Source organism: Nomascus leucogenys, chromosome X (genome assembly GCF_006542625.1).
Source record: "Nomascus leucogenys isolate Asia chromosome X, Asia_NLE_v1, whole genome shotgun sequence".
In the NCBI taxonomy this organism is placed as follows: Eukaryota; Metazoa; Chordata; class Mammalia; order Primates; family Hylobatidae; genus Nomascus; species Nomascus leucogenys.
This window is the reverse complement of record NC_044406.1, coordinates 40,264,846-40,282,072: the sequence shown is the minus strand read 5'-3', so window position 1 is coordinate 40,282,072 and position 17,227 is coordinate 40,264,846. Positions and strand designations below refer to the sequence as shown.

Here is a 17,227-nt window from a genome sequence, read left to right as displayed (position 1 = left end):
ATTCCCTTCTGAACACTGGACTTATCTGTAGTCTCATGCTTTTAATGAGAAAACTATAGATATAGATATGTTAAGTGTAAGTTAGCTCTCCCCCACCCCATCGTCTGGTTCCTATGCCACTATAGCCAATTATTCTTCACTCTACACCAATCTAGATCTAGAAATCAGACTTAGCTTCAGGTTCATTCTATCTTACATATGTACACACACATACTGCTTTCATACTCGCCAGATGTGAGGCCTAGAACTTCTCCTGGCATCGTGGGACTTTCAGAATAAGGATGAAGCCAGCAATGAGGATTTCAGTAAATCACCAATATCTTTCTCGAATCTTCTTTCTCTGACACACTGATATAAACCCTTCCATTATGTAGTCCCTACCTGTACTCTCTCCTGTCTGCTGGCTCACTCCTTCTGGATGCCTGTCCCACCCTACCCCCTAGGAACCAAAAATATCATCCTCTTATATTCTGTTCCATCAAGCCTCTGGAAGGTCTGAGATGCCAAGAATAGGAATTGGGAAGGAAGGTTACAACAGAGGTGACATGATATATGTCTTTGAGTCCTTAGCATGGCATTCAAGGTTCCTCATAATCTTACTCTTGCTAATCTCATTAAAATCATCTCCCTACACCATTTCCATTCACATTTAACACGTGTGTTTGTAGCTCCACTTCACCCATACACCATTCTATTTCTAACCTCTGAGCCATTGCTCACACTATTCTTTTTTGTCTGAATTACCCCCATATCTCTTAAACCATCTGCTTATCCATTTACACATAACTGAAGTGCCATGTCTTCCAAAAAGTCTTCCTTTACCATAACATTTACAACACTCTAATAAAATTACCTATGTGTTTGTCTCTCCCACTAGATTGTGAGAGCTTTCAGGGCAGAACTATTTCTCTGATTTTCCTCTCTAAGCCTTACTGTACTGTAGGTGTTTAACAAACATCTTCTCACTGTACAGTGTCAATGAAATAGAATAGAAGGGGCAACCATTTTGAGGGAAAGGAACAAGGGGAGTAGATTATGTGTGATTTAGAATCACACATACCTGGATTTGAATCTCTGCTGCCAACGTCATAGCAGAGGGGCCTGGCCAAGCTCCTATGTCCTTCTCCATGTAGTGAATTGACTCATAGTGCACTTATGAGTCAGTAAATGGGAGAGAGAAACACAAGACTTCAGGGTCAGGTAGCCTGGGTTCATATCAGCTTCATCACTAACTTCTAGCGTGACCATAAGAAATTTTCTGACCCTCTCTATGCCTCAGTTCTCTCATTTGAAAAATAAGCTTTCTAATAGTTCATCTCTCTTAGAGCTTCTGGAAAGATTAAATTGTGATGAAACCTGATAGAATAGCACTATGCAAATGTTAAGTAATTAAAGTTAGCAATTATTATCGCATAAAATGGGGATCATAATACTACTTATTTCAAAGGTACTACAAGCATATACAGTGGATGAGTAAATGATAGTTGTTACCATTAATTGATATATGTCAAATAAAGAACATTTATATATTTTTACAAAGAAACTAGAGTGTAGCTGAGGTAGGAAAAATAAATTCTGAGAACTAAAATATCATTCTAAAACTCTACTTAAAACAAAAATCTTAGGCCAGGCATGGTGGCTCACACCTGTAATCCCTCCTTTGGGAGGCCAAGGCGGGCAGATTACCTGAGGTCAGGAGTTCGAAACCAGCCTGGCCAACATGGCAAAACCCCCTCTCTACTAAAAATACAAAAATTAGCCCGGCATGCTGGTGGATTCCTGTAATCCCAGCTAGTTGGGAGGCTGAGGTACAAGGATCGATTGCTTGAATCCGAAAGGTGGAGGTTGCAATGAGCCAAGATCGTGCCACTGCACTCCAGCCTGGGCAACAAAGCGAGACTCCGCCTCAAAAAAAAAAAAAAATCTTGCCCAATCCTGGTCAATTTTTAGCGTCACTAAAGAGAAGAAAAAACAAAAGAGGATTTAACATTATGCACTAACACATGTAGTGAAAATGACATAGGCTTCGGAGTCAGATAAGACACACCTGCATCTAATCCTGGTCCTATCACTTAAGTCATTGTTTCCAATAAAGCAGCAGTATTTAGGGTTTTTCCTTGGAAGATGTCTTCCAATACGTTTCTTCACGGTATTCAGCAATTTTTTTTTTTTTAAACAATCCCGAGGCAAGCAATGCCTGGAACTGGCGGTTGAGAATAAAAATGAATGACATTGTCACTAAGGGTGAGCTCAAGGTAATGAAAACTGCATGAGACGCTAGGGCCAGGCAGACCTGGAGTTGAAAACGGTTTCCACCTCTGCCTTGCTATGAGACCTTGGGCAAGTTACATAAACTCTCTGGCTCTCAGACGACTCTTCTGTAAATTGGGATAATAATAGTATTTGCTTCACAATCACATCCTCTGAGAGGAGCCTATGCTGATCCTGCCTATGGCTGTGGTTAAAGAGTCTTAGTCTGTGTTCCCAGAGCCCACTGTTCTTGTTATTTTACAGATGAAAGGCATAGATGTCATTCTGGGTTACCCTGAAAGAACCAAGAATGTGAGCCCAAAGATTAGTGGAATTGTCAAAAACAGATGAGCCTTACATTCACAAGGAGACAGCTCTCTCAAGTTTCCTGTTTCTTCTTTGACCATTCATCCCCAGTCCATCTCAGTCTGCAGCTTTTCTCTTTGTGTCTCTCTATGCATTCTCATCATACTCCTAAAAGACTTATAATTCTTCACTTGAAGCCCTTTCATGTAATTTTTCTGTGTGTCTGGCTACCACACAAGACTGTGAGATGCTTGAGGAAAAGGATCGAGTTATGTTGGCTTTTACCCACCCAGCAACCAGAACACTTCCTGAATCTTGGCACAAAAACTAAAAATAAATCCAACGAAAACTGAAAACTTATTGAAAAAAAAGTTTAGAAATAATATGTATATATATACATATATATAATATATCCAGTTCCTTTCTGCTGTATTAAATATTTCAAATAAATTCTTGCATTTACTCCCCACTGCATCTGGGATATATTATTCCCTTTTTTTAAATATGAGATTACTGGGAACCAGAGACCTTCAGAGTCATTTCCATGGTTACAGGGCAGGTATGTAACAGCATGAGCATGGAAACTCTGGGTATGTAATGCCAACGCACACAAGGCCGACAGCATAGGCAATCTCCATACCTATGTGTGGACAATGTAAAAATATCTCTTGGGAGAAGGGGCTGCAAATACAGTTTACTAACATGTTACACCAGTAAAGCTGTCATTTTAAGATAAAGTGAAGGGTCTCCCGGACCCATTTTCAACAAGTGGCCAATCTTGGTACTGCAGACAAAGAAGCAGCCCAGTAAGTTCTTAGAACCGGAAACTCCCCTCCCCCCAAACACCCAACCGCGCAGCCCACGCTGCAGGGCCACGACTTGGCCGGATTTATGTTCATGGCTGAGAATGCCATGGGCCGAGTAAGAAGGAGAACCGCCACCCAACCACGCAGCCAAGAGCAACCCAGGGATCCCTCCTCTGCTTGCTCCCCTCCCCCACCCCTGCTGTACCTTCTGCGCAGCCACCTCGGTAACGGGCGCCACGGGCGCTCGGCGGCCTGCTGTCCAAGCCGGAGTCAGGAGCCTGGCGGTAGCAAAGAGCATCACCGAAAGGAAGCTGGTAGGCTAGCGAGGCCAGCCCCAAAGACCCACAGATACACGCGCTGCTCCGAACTCGCGGGCCCGCGGCGTCCACCAGTGAGACGAACCTGGGCGCGCAGCGGCTGGACCTCAGCTGCTAGGGCGCCGCCAAGGCCCTGCTGGACACCTTGTGGTACTTGGGCCTCGTGTACTACACCTGTGGCTGCCGCCGAGGCGCGGTTCAATTTGAAGTCTGAGCCCCTACAGGCCGGTGAATCCTGGATTACAACTGCAGTTTGTGCAAGAAGCAGCAGCACCTGCACTTCCACTTAGCAACCTCCGGCTTCACCCTCCTCCAGGGCGCAGAGAGCATCAAAGCATTATCACCGACCCAACACACACCGGCGCTGCGTAGTTTCTGCAGCAGGTGTGGGGTGAAGAGTTGCCACACAGCTGTCTCTGACACCGGGTGTACGGCGTCACCCCTCACTTCCTGGACAAGGGAACATTTTCCTAAAGGTAAAGCCCATGAACATGTAGAGGCCCCCTTACTCTCATGCTAGTCCGCATTCAGCCGGAAGCAATTCAGCAAATTTGCCATTTAAGTGACGCCCTGGATCTGTCTTTCAGAGTAGTGGCTTACCCTGCAACCTCATTTCTCTGATAAGTATTTTTTTAAAGCCATTGATTCAGTTTGTTCAGCTTTTTCTTGTTGGAAGAAGGGGGTGGGGTGACAATTTCCAGCTTCTTTACATGAAAGAGCTGAAACCAGAAGTCTCGCTTGTGACCATTTTTGCAATATACTACAATCAGTGTAAGCCTATGATTTAGAAATATCATGGTAAATGCCTGAGAAGCAGAAAAAATAGTTGAAAGAAGTTTTCTCAGGGAGCCAGAGCAGGAGTGGGGGCGAGTATGGATTTAGATTCCAGTGATTTCTGGTTTCATTAAAGGCTAGTGTTATTCTTTAAGAACTTTTAAGATCATGTATGTATATTATTTTGAGAAAATTAAAGAATAAATGATGCATTTTATGTAGAAATAATCTATATAAATTCTACATAGAAAAATACGTAGAAATACCAAGATTAATTTCAAGATTAAATAAATGCTCAAAAATACATACAATTCCTAAAACAGTTATTACCAGTTACTTGTTAATGTTAGTTGTGACTGTTTATAAATTAACGTGCACATTTTACTCTTGATCCAAATGCTACTATTTGAACATTAATTGGCTTAAGTAATAATTTTCGAATTGTACTTCACAAAATTTAGAGGAAACAGTGCAAGGGAAGGGACTATATTCCCATTTCCCTGATGAAGACACTGAAGCTTAAAAGATTAGGTAACTTGCTAAAAGTCATGCACTAAGTAAGTGGTGGACTGGCACAGTCTCACAAATCCGTCTGATGTTATGTATACCTCTCTCCCTCTACACATTTTTGAATAGCCATGCCTTTATCAGAAAAAAATGGTGTTACTTTTCCAGTAGGACTGGGAACCAAAATTACTGATAAAAGTACAAGGAGAGTTGAATACGATCTTTCAATTCTTTTCAAGAATCACAAATCCCTAAGCCAATAAAACAGTTTAGAAGCTAGAAGCAAAGACAGAGATCTTCCAAATTTGTTTAATGAAGGAAGTCTAAACTCATTCCAAAACCTGACAAAGATAGTTCACTACACACAAAGAAAGATGTGGATCTCTCTCACTTATTAACTTATATTTAATTTTTTATTAATAAAATTTGGGTCCATAAAATTCAACTGTATATAAAAATCTATCATATCCTGGTAGTTTCCTAGTCTTGAGAGCATGATGTAATATTAAGAAATATTTTAATTAACCCTCAACAGTATATAAAAATCTATCATATCCTGGTAGTTTTCTAGTCATGAGAGCATGGTGTAATATTAAGAAATATTTTAATTAACCCATTATATCAATAGGTCAAAGGAGAAAAATCCTATCATCTGAGGTGCTGAACAAAGAATTCAATAAATTCAATCAATCTGATGCACTCTGCAGTCATTCTAAGTTCTTGTCTACTAAAGTCCTTGACTACTACACATCCACAATCCCTTCTGTGAAACTCTTGGGACCAAATGGTTCAGAATTTGTCTCCCATACATACATAATATCTATGTCAAGGCCTGTAGTAATACTGTGGAATCTAATACAACAATATTTCTGTAGTGAAACATACAAATGTTCACTCCAAGATTTAAAGATTACAAATAGCATCATGTCAGTTCAAATCAGGTTTTATGGATAAATGAGTCAGGAAAAGTATGTTTTTCAAAGCATTTTGAATGTTAGACTTGTGCACAAGGGATTGTGAGTCTGAATCATATTTCCGTCAACTCTTCTTGCATTTCATACAATTTTTTTCTTTCTGTTATCTTTTTTATCATTGAAATACAACATTTAAATAGAAGATTGTGCAAATCATAAGGGACAACAAGTTGATTACTTTTTACAAAGTGAACACATGCGTGTAACAACCAGTAAGACCAAAATATAGAACATTACTGGCACCCCAGAAACTTATGTTATACCCCTACCTAGTCATTACCCCTGAAAGTTAAGCACTATTCTAAGCTATGTTACTATAGAATTGTTTTGCCGGCTTTTTATACTTTATACAAACAGAATTATAAATTATGTACATTTTTATGCCTGGTTTCTTTTGCTCAATATGAATGCTTTTAAGATCCGTACATTTTGTTGCATATAGGGATATTTGCTTGTTTCGTTCCTGAACAGTATTCCATTGTATTAATATACCACAATTTATTCATTCAACTGTTGATATATATTTAGATTGTTTCTAGTTTGTGACTATTTCCAGTAATGCCACTGTGAACATCCTTATCATGTCTTTTGAAAAACAGGTTTATGTATCTCTGTTGGATATATACTTGTGTGGTAAGCAGAATTCTAAGGCGATCTCCAATGACTCTTGTCTTGGTATAATCTCTTCCCATTGGGTGTAGGTGGAACCTGTAAATATGATGAGATCTTACTTTTATGATTATATTACTTCATATGGCAAAAAGGATCTTGCAGATATAATTAAGGTCACAAATCAGTTGCCCTTAAAGTAGGTGAGGCAGACCTAATCAGGTGAGCACTTACAAGGGCCCAGGTTTTTGCTGAGAGGTTCAAAGCATGAGGGAGCATTTGGAGGGGGCCACATGACAAGGAATTGCAGGAGTCCTCTAGGTGATGAGTTGCTGCCCCTTGTTGACAGCCAGCAAAAGAGTGGAGGGACCTCAGTACTACAGCTACAGGGCACTGGACTCAGCTGGCAACATAGATGGGTCTGCAATGGCTTCTTCCCCAGAGATCCAGAAAGGAACACAGGAAGTCCAAGAGCATCTCACCCTGTAAGACCTTGAGCAGGGAAACCAGTCACATGGTGCACAGACCTCTGACCTGCCCAACTGTGAGCTAATAAATGAGTGTTGGTGTAAGCTGCTAAGACTGTAGCAATGTGTTTAACACCAATAGAAACCACTATAGATTTTGATACCTGGATGTGAGGTGTAGTCACTGTAAACACCTTAAAATGTGGATGTGGCTTTGGAACTGGATAGTAAGCAAAGGCTGGAAGAATTTTGAGATGCATGACAGGGAAAGCCTAAATTGCCTTGGACAGACTGGTAGTAGACGTCAGCTGGATATCCAAACTGCTTTGGAACTCCTAACTCTTTTCTGCCTTCTATTTTCTCCAGTATAAAATAGAATGTTTATAGATGTTATCCTATGCCCGTCCCATCATTGTATGTGGTAGTGTTGGGGGAAGATAGCTTGTCACTTTAGTGCCGATGGTCCACAATTAGAGAGGAATTTTGCCCTAGGAGTTTTACTGGATAGGATTATACCTAGGAATCTCATCCGTTCATGATTCAGATGATGAAATTCAAATGAGCTTTTGCAATTGAGCTGATGCCATAATACAAAGAAATTTGGAGACTGTGGGATTTATTGAATGTATTTTCTATGTGGGAAATACTGGATCACTAAGGGCCAGAGGGCAGGCTGAGGCAGGCAGAATTCTAAGATGACCTCTAATGACCTCTGATCTTATATGAACTTCTTCTCTTGAGTATCAGAACGGCCTGTGAATATGATGAGATACTACTCCTGTGGTTATGTTACACAATATGGGGAAAGAGATTTTGCAGATGAATTATGCTCCCAAATCAGTGAACCTCGAAATAAGGAGGTTGACCTGTGTGGGCCAGACCTAAGTAAGTGAGCCCTTAAGATGGCCTGAGCCCTTCCTGGGAGACTGGAAGTGTGAGAAGGAATATGTAGAGCTCTATGTGGCAAGGAACTGCATGAGGCCTCTAGGAGCTAAAAATGGAACTGAATTCTGCCAATTACCTGAATGAGTTTGGAAATATATTCCTCCTCAGTTTCCAGAAACACAGACTCACTGACCAATAGCACAGGCTGATTTCACCCTGTGAGACTTGAACAGAGTACTTGTAAACCTATAGAACTGGGAGCTTAAATAAATGGCCATTGTTTAAAGCCATTAAATTTGTGGTGATTTGTTACTCAGGGTAGAAAAGTAACATAGATGGAATTGCTGGGTTATAGAAAATTCATAAATTAAGCTTTAATAGGTACTCCCAGTTTTCCAAGGGTACTAATTTACACTCCTACTGGCAGTTGGAGTTTCAGTTCCTCTATACCCTCCCCTGCTCCTTATATTGATAGTCATTCTAGCTATTCTGGTAGATGTTTGCTGATGTCTTCTTGTGATTTTAATTTGCATATCTCTGATGACTTATTTTGGGCAGTCTTTGTTATTTGTCAGTTTAATATCCTATTTTGTGAAGTACCTGTTGAAATATCGTGCCAGTGTTTAACTGCATTTACTATTATTCTTTATTTTATTCTGTACATAAAACGTTTTCTGAATGTGTGCATGCATGCGTGTTTATTTGTAGTTAATGTTTTCCTTTATCATTAGTGGTTTTTGGGTTGTGTTTTAGATATAATTTACCCCAAGCTCATCAAGATATGATTGTGTCTTATTTTCTAGAAGCTTTATCTTTTGGAATTCATTTTTGTGTATGGCATAAGTTAGGAGCCAAAGTTATTTTTTCTATATGGCTGGATATCCAATTCGTCCGGTTCCACTTACTTAAATGATTATCTTTCTCCCTGAGCACTGCATTGGTATCTTTGTTGTAAATAAGGTGTTCATATGTGTGTGTCTGTTTGTGGATTCTTTTCTTGTCCTATTGGTCTATTTATCTATCTTTATCTAAACATATATATCTTTGTTTACCTATTCCTGCATAACAAAATGTTACTGTACACAAATCATACTATCTTAATTATGGCTTTTCTGACTGTGAAAGTTCTTCAAATTTCTTCTTCTAGATGGATTTGGCTGTTCTTAGATCTTTGATATCCATTCATATTTTAGAATCAGTTTGCTGATTTACATTTTCAAACTATCTGTTGAGATTTTGATTTGCATTGCATTGAATACATAGACTATTTGGATGAGAATTTCCTCTGACTTAATTTTCATAATATTCTAATCTACAAACATGACATATCTCTGATTAATGTAGGGCTTCTTTATTTAAGAAATGTCATGTTGATTTCTGGACAAAGGTCTTATGAATTTTTTTATTAGATTTGTTCCTAGTTATTTGATATTTTCTGATGCTATAGGAAATGGCAATTTTAAAATTTCCACTTTATACTTTTTACTGCTAATATGTGGAAATACAATTCCATTGTGTAATATTGACCTTATGTCCAGTGATTATACCAAATTCATTTATTCTAATATTTGATATATATTATTTAATTATTAAATGTAAAAAACATATTGTGTCTTTTATTTTTTGAAGAGCTGAGAAACCTTTCCCCCCAAAACCCTAAAACACAAGCATCCATATCTTATTGACTGCAACTGGGAAATGACTATTCCCAAACCAGTCACTGGAGTGGTAGTGAGATTACTGCGACCTGGTTAGTCAACCACACTACTATTTATATATCAGCTACACTGTGTTATAAATCAATTTTTCTTTATTTTAACCACATATGTAAATATTTAGACATTAATTTTATTAGAAGTTTGAACATCTCTGTTGGATTGATAATTGTGGAATATTCCTCCATCTAAATGAGCTGAAATTACAGATCTTAAATTTTATAAATTCTTAGCAATCAGGCCAGGCCCGGTGGCTCATGCCTGTAATCCCAGCACTTTGGGAGGCCGAGGCGGACAGATCACTTGAGCTCAGGCATTCAAGATCAGCCTGGCCAACATGGTGAAACCCCATCTTTACCAAAAATACACAAATTTAGCTGGGTATGGCTGCACCCGCCTGTAATCCCAACTACTCGGGTGGCTGAGGCAGGAGAGTCACTTGAGAGTGGGAGGCTACAGTAAGCCGAGATCACACCACTGCACTCCAGCCTAGGCTACAGAGTGAGACTTGGTCTCATTTAAAAAAAAAATCACACCTGTAATGTCAGCACTGGCAGAGGCAGGTGATCACTTGAGGTGAGGAGTTCCAGATAAGCCTGGCCAACATAGTGAAACCATGTCTCTACTAAAATTACAAAAATTAGCTGGGTATGGTGGTACACACCTGTAATCCCAGCTACTTGGGAGGCTGAGGCAGGAGAATCACTTGAACCCAGGAGGTGGAGGTTGCAGTGAGCCAAGATCGCACCACTGCACTCCAGCCTGGGCAACAGAATGAGACTGTCTCAAAAAACAAACAAACAATAAATTATTAAGCAATGAGTAGTATGCTTAATATGTGAAAAGTATTTGTGGCTTATTCAGGAATAATGAATTTTTTAAATGGCTTAGTTTATTTCAAAAATATACTGTTGATTATAAAATACAAAAATATCAGAATATTTAATATGTACATATATCAGACTTTTAAAAATAGTTGTCAGTCACCGGTAGAATTGCTTGTGATTTAAATTATCTTAAACTTTTCTAAATTATCTAAATTCCGTACTGCAAGGTTTGCCAGACTTCACACAACTGGCATTTTGGACCAGGTAATTCTTTGTTGTTGGAGGCTCTCCTGTGCATTGAAGGGGTTGAGCAGCATCCTTGATGCCTATATACTAAACGCTGGTAGAACTCCTCCTCCCCAATTATGGCACTCTTCAGACATTTTAAAATTTCCCCTGCGGGGCAAAATGCCCCTGGCTGAGAACAACTGTACTATGGTGAACAAAATTTTAATAACTAGGTAGATGTAAAAATAAACAGATGTAAATATAGATCAGTAGATACAGTACATCATGGTTTTTTTTTAATCTCATAGCCATTTTCCTATGGCATTAAAAATTTTTCAAAAACATCCTGTAACATCCTATATAATTTATTCTATAGGCATCTAGCATTCTACTGGAAATTGAGGTTGTTTCAGATTTTTAAAAATAATTGACACTATAATAATCACCTTTGAGCATATAACACTGTGAAGATATGTGAGTATTTTTTTTAGAATTAATGTCTGGAGAGGAATTATGCATTTCATATAAGACTTTTTATATGTATCATCATATCATCAAATTTTCATCTTGGAAGGTGCTATGAATTTATAATTCTATCCAGTAGTATATATGAGAGCTCGTTTTGTTATAATAGCTTAAAACCTGATTAAACATAATTCTTCTCAGAAATACAGTAGCTATATTTGCTTAGTACAAGAGTAATGTATGCTCATTGAAACCATTCAGAAGATGAAGTATGAAAAGAACGAAAAACCACCCTTTCAGATTTTTTTAATGAGCACATAGATACATACATACTTTTAAATGGAACAGAGGCAAAGAGAAAGGTCAGGATATTGAAGATAACAATGGAGTTAAAAAGAGGGGCTTCTTTAAAGTTTGAGATCTTGGAGGATAGCAAAACAATAAGTAGAAGACATGTATATTCCTTTAAAGAGAGCAAGGATAGATAGGAGCATTTTAATCATTACTAAGTCAGGGACCACGACTAAGGCCCACGGAGATTCAAGAAAGGAGGAAAACTCTCAGAGAATAGATTGAAATGACTCCCAAGAGGAAAAGTGGATCCATAAAACTGGTGAAAGTTGACCTACAGAACAAAGAGAATAGCTATAAGTGGGTTCATACCCCAAAATTTCAACTATACAGGGAACAGTGGTTAACATGGTCATAACAGAATCACTGATTCCCACCATCTTCCTGATCTTTTCAACTGGGCAAGTTTTCCCTGTTTCAGTAAGTGGCACCACCATCCATAAAAATATAGGATTCATCATTTACTGCTGTCCTTCCCTCATGATCTCACAGCCGTTCAAGTTTCCAGTGGAAGTCCCAGACATCGAGGAACACAGACAGTCCATCCCCACTATGTACCGTCTGAATTCTAGCTCTACAAAATCCATGGGAATGTTAAAATGGATGTTGTTTCATGACACTAAATTGTGGAATAATGATGAGCAGACACATCCTGTTCATTTTTCTTCTTATGTCCATCCTGTATTTTATCAATATTTCATTTTCCATATTCCATTCTTATTGAATTCCTATTCCATCCTTTATAAACTGTATTCTATATTTCATTCTAAATTTCATTCTATTCCGGTATTTAAAAATCTATACTGTATATTTCATAGTCCATTTATTTCAGGCCATTGCACATTTTGTTCCATTCTATATTCCTTCCAATTTTGATTTCCTTTATTTTCTTTAATATTTTATTTCATACTGTATTGCACTCATTCCTTTTCTCATATATTTTTATTTTATTCCATATGACATTCGATATTTGTTTCCATTTTCTGTTCCATTCCATTTTCTGATTAAATTCCATTAAATTTCCAATATTCCATTCCACATCCTGTTCAAACCCGTATTCTACTCCCCATTTTATTCCAGTTTCCATTGCAGTCTCCATTTCATCCCATCCTGCATACCATTTCAAATCCATTTTCCATACTATATTATTTAACACTCCAAATACCATTCCATTCTATTTTTGAGTTGCATTTCAGCCCAATTGTTCACCAATTCCATTAAATATCCGATTTTATTCTGCTCAAAATATTATAACAGTGACATTCAGGAGACTAGTTTGCCAATATTTTTAATCAAAGAATTACAAATGTGGCTGGGCGCAGTGGCTCACGCCTGTAATCCCAGCTCTTTGGGAGGCCGAGGAGGGCAGATCACCTGAGGTCAGGAGTTTGAGACCAACCTGGCCGACATAGTGAAACCCTGCCTGTACTAAAAATACAAAAAATTGGCCGGGCATGGGTGGCACGCGCCTGTAATCCCAGCTATTCGGGAGGCTGGGGCAGGAGAATTGCTTGAACCCGGGAGGCAGAAGTAGCAGTGGGCCAAGATCATGCCACTGCACTCGAGCCTGGGCGACAGAGCCAGACCCCACCTCAAAAATAAATTAATTAATTAAAATAATTACAAATGTTCATAGACTTGTACCAAGAATTTTCTCTTCTGGGAATTTATCCACAATGACACATTTAAGGATATGAACAATTTTTAATGAGAAGGATGTGTCTCACAATGATGTAAAATGTTGGAAACAGCGTAAATGGTGGCCAATATGGGAATGTTTGAAAATGTAAACTTCTTTTATAAATGGAGTATTTTGTAATTTAAAGTGGCCTTGTAGAAATTTGTTTACTGACATAGAAAGTGTGCTCTCTGGAACCCAAAGCAGGTTACAATGCAGTACCTATGGAGAAACTATTCCATTTCATAAAATAAAAAATTTAAAAAACTATGAAATATGTATGAATAGGGCCTTTCTACCAACGTCTAAGTAAAAATTTCCAGCACTTTCCCATGGGTGCATGAGGACTTAGGTGTAGTTTTCTTACATTTGCTTTTCTGTTTAGAGTACTGAACATGACACCTTTTGTAATAAATAATGACTAAAAATGAGTGGCCAAGTATTAAACTTCAAGTCTATACCTTACAGCATATTTATATTAATAGGAGCTAGAGACCACACTAAATAAATTAATATATGTTCATCAGCGGATTACTACGCAGCCCATAAAATATTTAAGGACGGTGTCACCCTTAACCTTAGGCAATCCCAAACTGTGCCTTGGGGGAAAAGGCACAGTTCTAAATCCCCCTCTGGTGTGTGGGACCTGAGGTGTGTGGGACCTGAGGGAAGCAGCAGTGCTGAACATCTGGAGCCAAAACGGTGTGGGCCCCTTCCCTTTCCTCGCCTTCAGGCCTCTGTATAACCCTAAAACCCACCAGACCCCACATGGGGTCATCTAGATGCCTGGAGGAGTTCCAGGGTGGTCCCTTCGGGCGTCATGCCTGGGTTCATTGTCCTGACCGGGTGCGAGGAGGGACACCTGGCCAGGAGATACAACCTGCCGGCCAGTGTGGCATTTCTTTCAAATGACCACTTAAGCCTCAGCCACGATTTGGGGTGACTCAAATCGTTCATGTAGCACACACACACACACACACACACACGTGTCACACACACACACATGAGTGTCTCAGGGGCCCCGTGTGAGGAGAGGAGATTCACACTATTGACCCAGCGGCCAGGGTCGACCCCCAGAGGGCTGGAGCACACACTCCGGGTTGACGATAGGCACCTGGCTCTGGGTTGCACGGCTCCGGATTGGATGGCTCCCGGGAAGAGAGAAGAGTCATCTGACGTCCAGCTCGCCAATCAGAGTCGAGGACTGGCTGGGCTCCACCCACCTTCTTGCTCTACCAGTTCGCGCTCTCCTCGGGCAGAAGTAGCAGCTGCGCTCCTTGCTCTCTGAGGGAGAACCTGGCGTTATGGCCACTCAGTCAGACATGGAGAAGGAGCAGAAGCACCAGCAGGACGAGGTGCAGGGAGGGCTAAACAACGAAACCGCCCTTGCCTCCGGGGATGCCTGCGGGACCGGGAATCAAGATCCTGCTGCTTCCGTCACCACAGTCTCCAGCCAAGCATCTCCCTCGGGCGGCGCCGCTCTAAGCAGCAGCACAGCCGGTTCTTCTGCTGCAGCCGCCACCTCCGCCGCCATTTTCTTCACCGATGAGGCCTCGGGGCTGCCAATCATAGCTGCTGCGCTGACGGAGAGGCATTCTGACCTCCAGGACTGCCACAGTCCTCACGAAGTCTTTGGGTGTGTGGTGCCTGAGGGGGGCAGCCAGGCCGCTGTGGGGCTCCAGAAGGACACTGGCCACGACGACGAGCACCTGGCCCAGACCAAGAGCCCCGGGAACAGCCGTCGTAGGAAGCAGCCCTGCCGCAACCAGGCTGCCCCGGCTCAGAAGCCTCCAGGGCGGCGTCTGTTTCCTGGGCCTTTGCCGCCATCTTCTCCAGGGTTCCGGCACAGCAGCCATCCCTGTTCTGGGGCTTCTACGTCGAGTCAGGCAACCCAGCCAGGCCCTGCACTCCTAAGCCACGCGTCTGAGGCAAGGCCTGCTAGCCAAAGCCGCATCACCCTGGCAGCTTCTGCTCTCCGCAGACGTGCATCTGCTCCAGGCCCTGTCATCCGACGCTGCACCGCCCAGCCAGGCCCTGCTTTTCCACGCCGCGCTACTCATCTAGACCCTGCTCGCCTAAGCCCTGAATCTGCGCCAGGCCCTGCCAGCCGAGGCCGTGCATCTGCGCCAGGCCCTGCCCGTCGAGGCCGCGATTCCGCGCCAGGCCCTGCCCGCCGAGACCGCGATTCCGCGCCAGGCCCTGCCCGCCGCGGCCGCGATTCCGCGCCAGGCCCTGCCCGCCGAGGCCGCGATTCCGCGCCAGGCCCTGCCCGCCGAGGCCGCGATTCCGCGCCAGGCCCTGCCCGCCGAGGCCGCGATTCCGCGCCAGGCCCTGCCCGCCGAGGCCGCGATTCCGCGCCAGGCCCTGCCCGCCGAGGCCGCGATTCCGCGCCAGGCCCTGCCCGCCGAGGCCGCGATTCCGCGCCAGGCCCTGCCCTTCGCCGCCGCACAGCAAGGTCAGACCCCGCTCATCGCAGCACCAGCACGACGCCAGGCACTGGCCTCCGGAGCCGTTCCACCCAGCGAAGATCAGCCCTTCTCAGCCGCCGCTCCCTGTCTGGGTCAGCTGATGAGAATCCTTCCTGTGGGACTGGCTCACAAAGGCTTGCCTTTCAGAGCAGATCAGGCTCTCCTGATCCTGAGGTCCCAAGCCGTGCTTCCCCGCCTGTTTGGCATGCAGTCCGTATGCGTGCCTCCTCACCCTCACCCCCTGGGAGGTTCTTCCTTCCCATCCCTCAGCAGTGGGATGAGAGCTCCTCCTCCTCCTGTGCTTCCAACTCCTCTTCCCCGAGTAGGTCTCCTGGCCTAAGCCCCTCTTCCCCTTCCCCTGAGTTTTTGGGCCTGAGATCTATCTCCACTCCTAGCCCTGAAAGCCTTAGGTATGCTTTGATGCCTGAGTTTTATGCTCCGAGCCCTGTCCCTCCAGAAGAGCAGGCAGAAATAGAGAGCACAGCTCACCCTGCAACACCGCCTGAGCTGTGACCCTCTATGAGCATCCTCTAAGGCCCACAGAAGGAATCAACATCTACCCACTTTGTGAATGGGTTGCCTGCCCTGTAGTTAGCTGCGAGGTCTCCCAAAGTTCCAGCCGTTAACCAACATCCTGAGTAGTTTTGAAGCCTCTCCTCCCCATGACTCCACCACCTAGCACTTACCTGCTGTTGGCCTTTTGATTCTGGGCCACCTTCTTCCTCAAGAGTTTGCCTTTGCCCTTGAGCTGAGAATTCTGTTTTCCAAGTTGCTTTTCTGTTATGAAATGTTTTAATTAGTAAAATAAATTGTTTTGTTTAAACAAAATGTAGAGGTGTGTTTTTTTATTGCGGTTCGAAAAATCGTTAATCCTATATCATATTTGGAGGGTTAAAGAAAATTGTTAACATACTAGCTGACTCTTTGGACGAGAGAAGAAATAAAATACTGTCCTAGCAATAATTTATTCCCACTGGCTGAAATGGAGTTCTGTGCAGGAAGTTCCCACTTAGGTTCTATATACCCTCTTAGCAGAGGTGATTTGCAACTTGGTCAAGAAAAGGGGGCAGGGTTTAACCCAGGTGGCTGGAGAAAAGGAGGGGTGATGGAGACATCCAGGGTCAGGAAAGGAGCAGGGAGTGATGAAGTTTGGGGTGAGAGGGAGGGAGACAATAACCCAGATGGGAGTAGGGAAGCTGGGAGGAAGATCCAGAATCAGGAAATGGGGAACAGCAGGAGTCAGAAGCTTGAGAGGGGAACATCTTAGATTCTAAAGGATAAAAAAATGTTTATGTGTGGGGAACGGGCTCCTGAGGTCTTTGGGGGTGGGGAGAGTGTGGGAGGGTGATTTGTGGCTAATAATTGATGGGAAAATGGTCAGACATTCAGTGAAAATATGTGTTAATCGATAATGTTACTGTAACAAAAATAATTGTAACTGAGTTTGAGCAGATATGTGAGTGTGTGTGTAGACATTTGGAGAGAACTACATGGGCATACACCATGCTGTGAACAAGGTGTATATCTGGTTTTTTTAATAACTGGTTATATGGTCTATAGTCTACAAGTTCCACATTGACCATATAACTATTTTTTAAAT

General features: G+C 42.2%; 1 protein-coding gene across 1 annotated transcript; it reads left to right on the top strand.

Moving 5' to 3' along the window:
* The first annotated feature begins 14,360 nt into the window (after positions 1-14,360).
* Positions 14,361-16,450, top strand: EZHIP (EZH inhibitory protein). The gene is made up of 2 exons (XM_030807516.1): positions 14,361-15,289; positions 15,455-16,450. The coding sequence occupies exons 1-2, from the start codon at positions 14,464-14,466 to the stop codon at positions 16,138-16,140; spliced, it is 1,512 nt and encodes a 503-aa protein (XP_030663376.1). The 5' UTR covers positions 14,361-14,463; the 3' UTR covers positions 16,141-16,450.
* Positions 16,451-17,227: the final 777 nt, after the last annotated feature.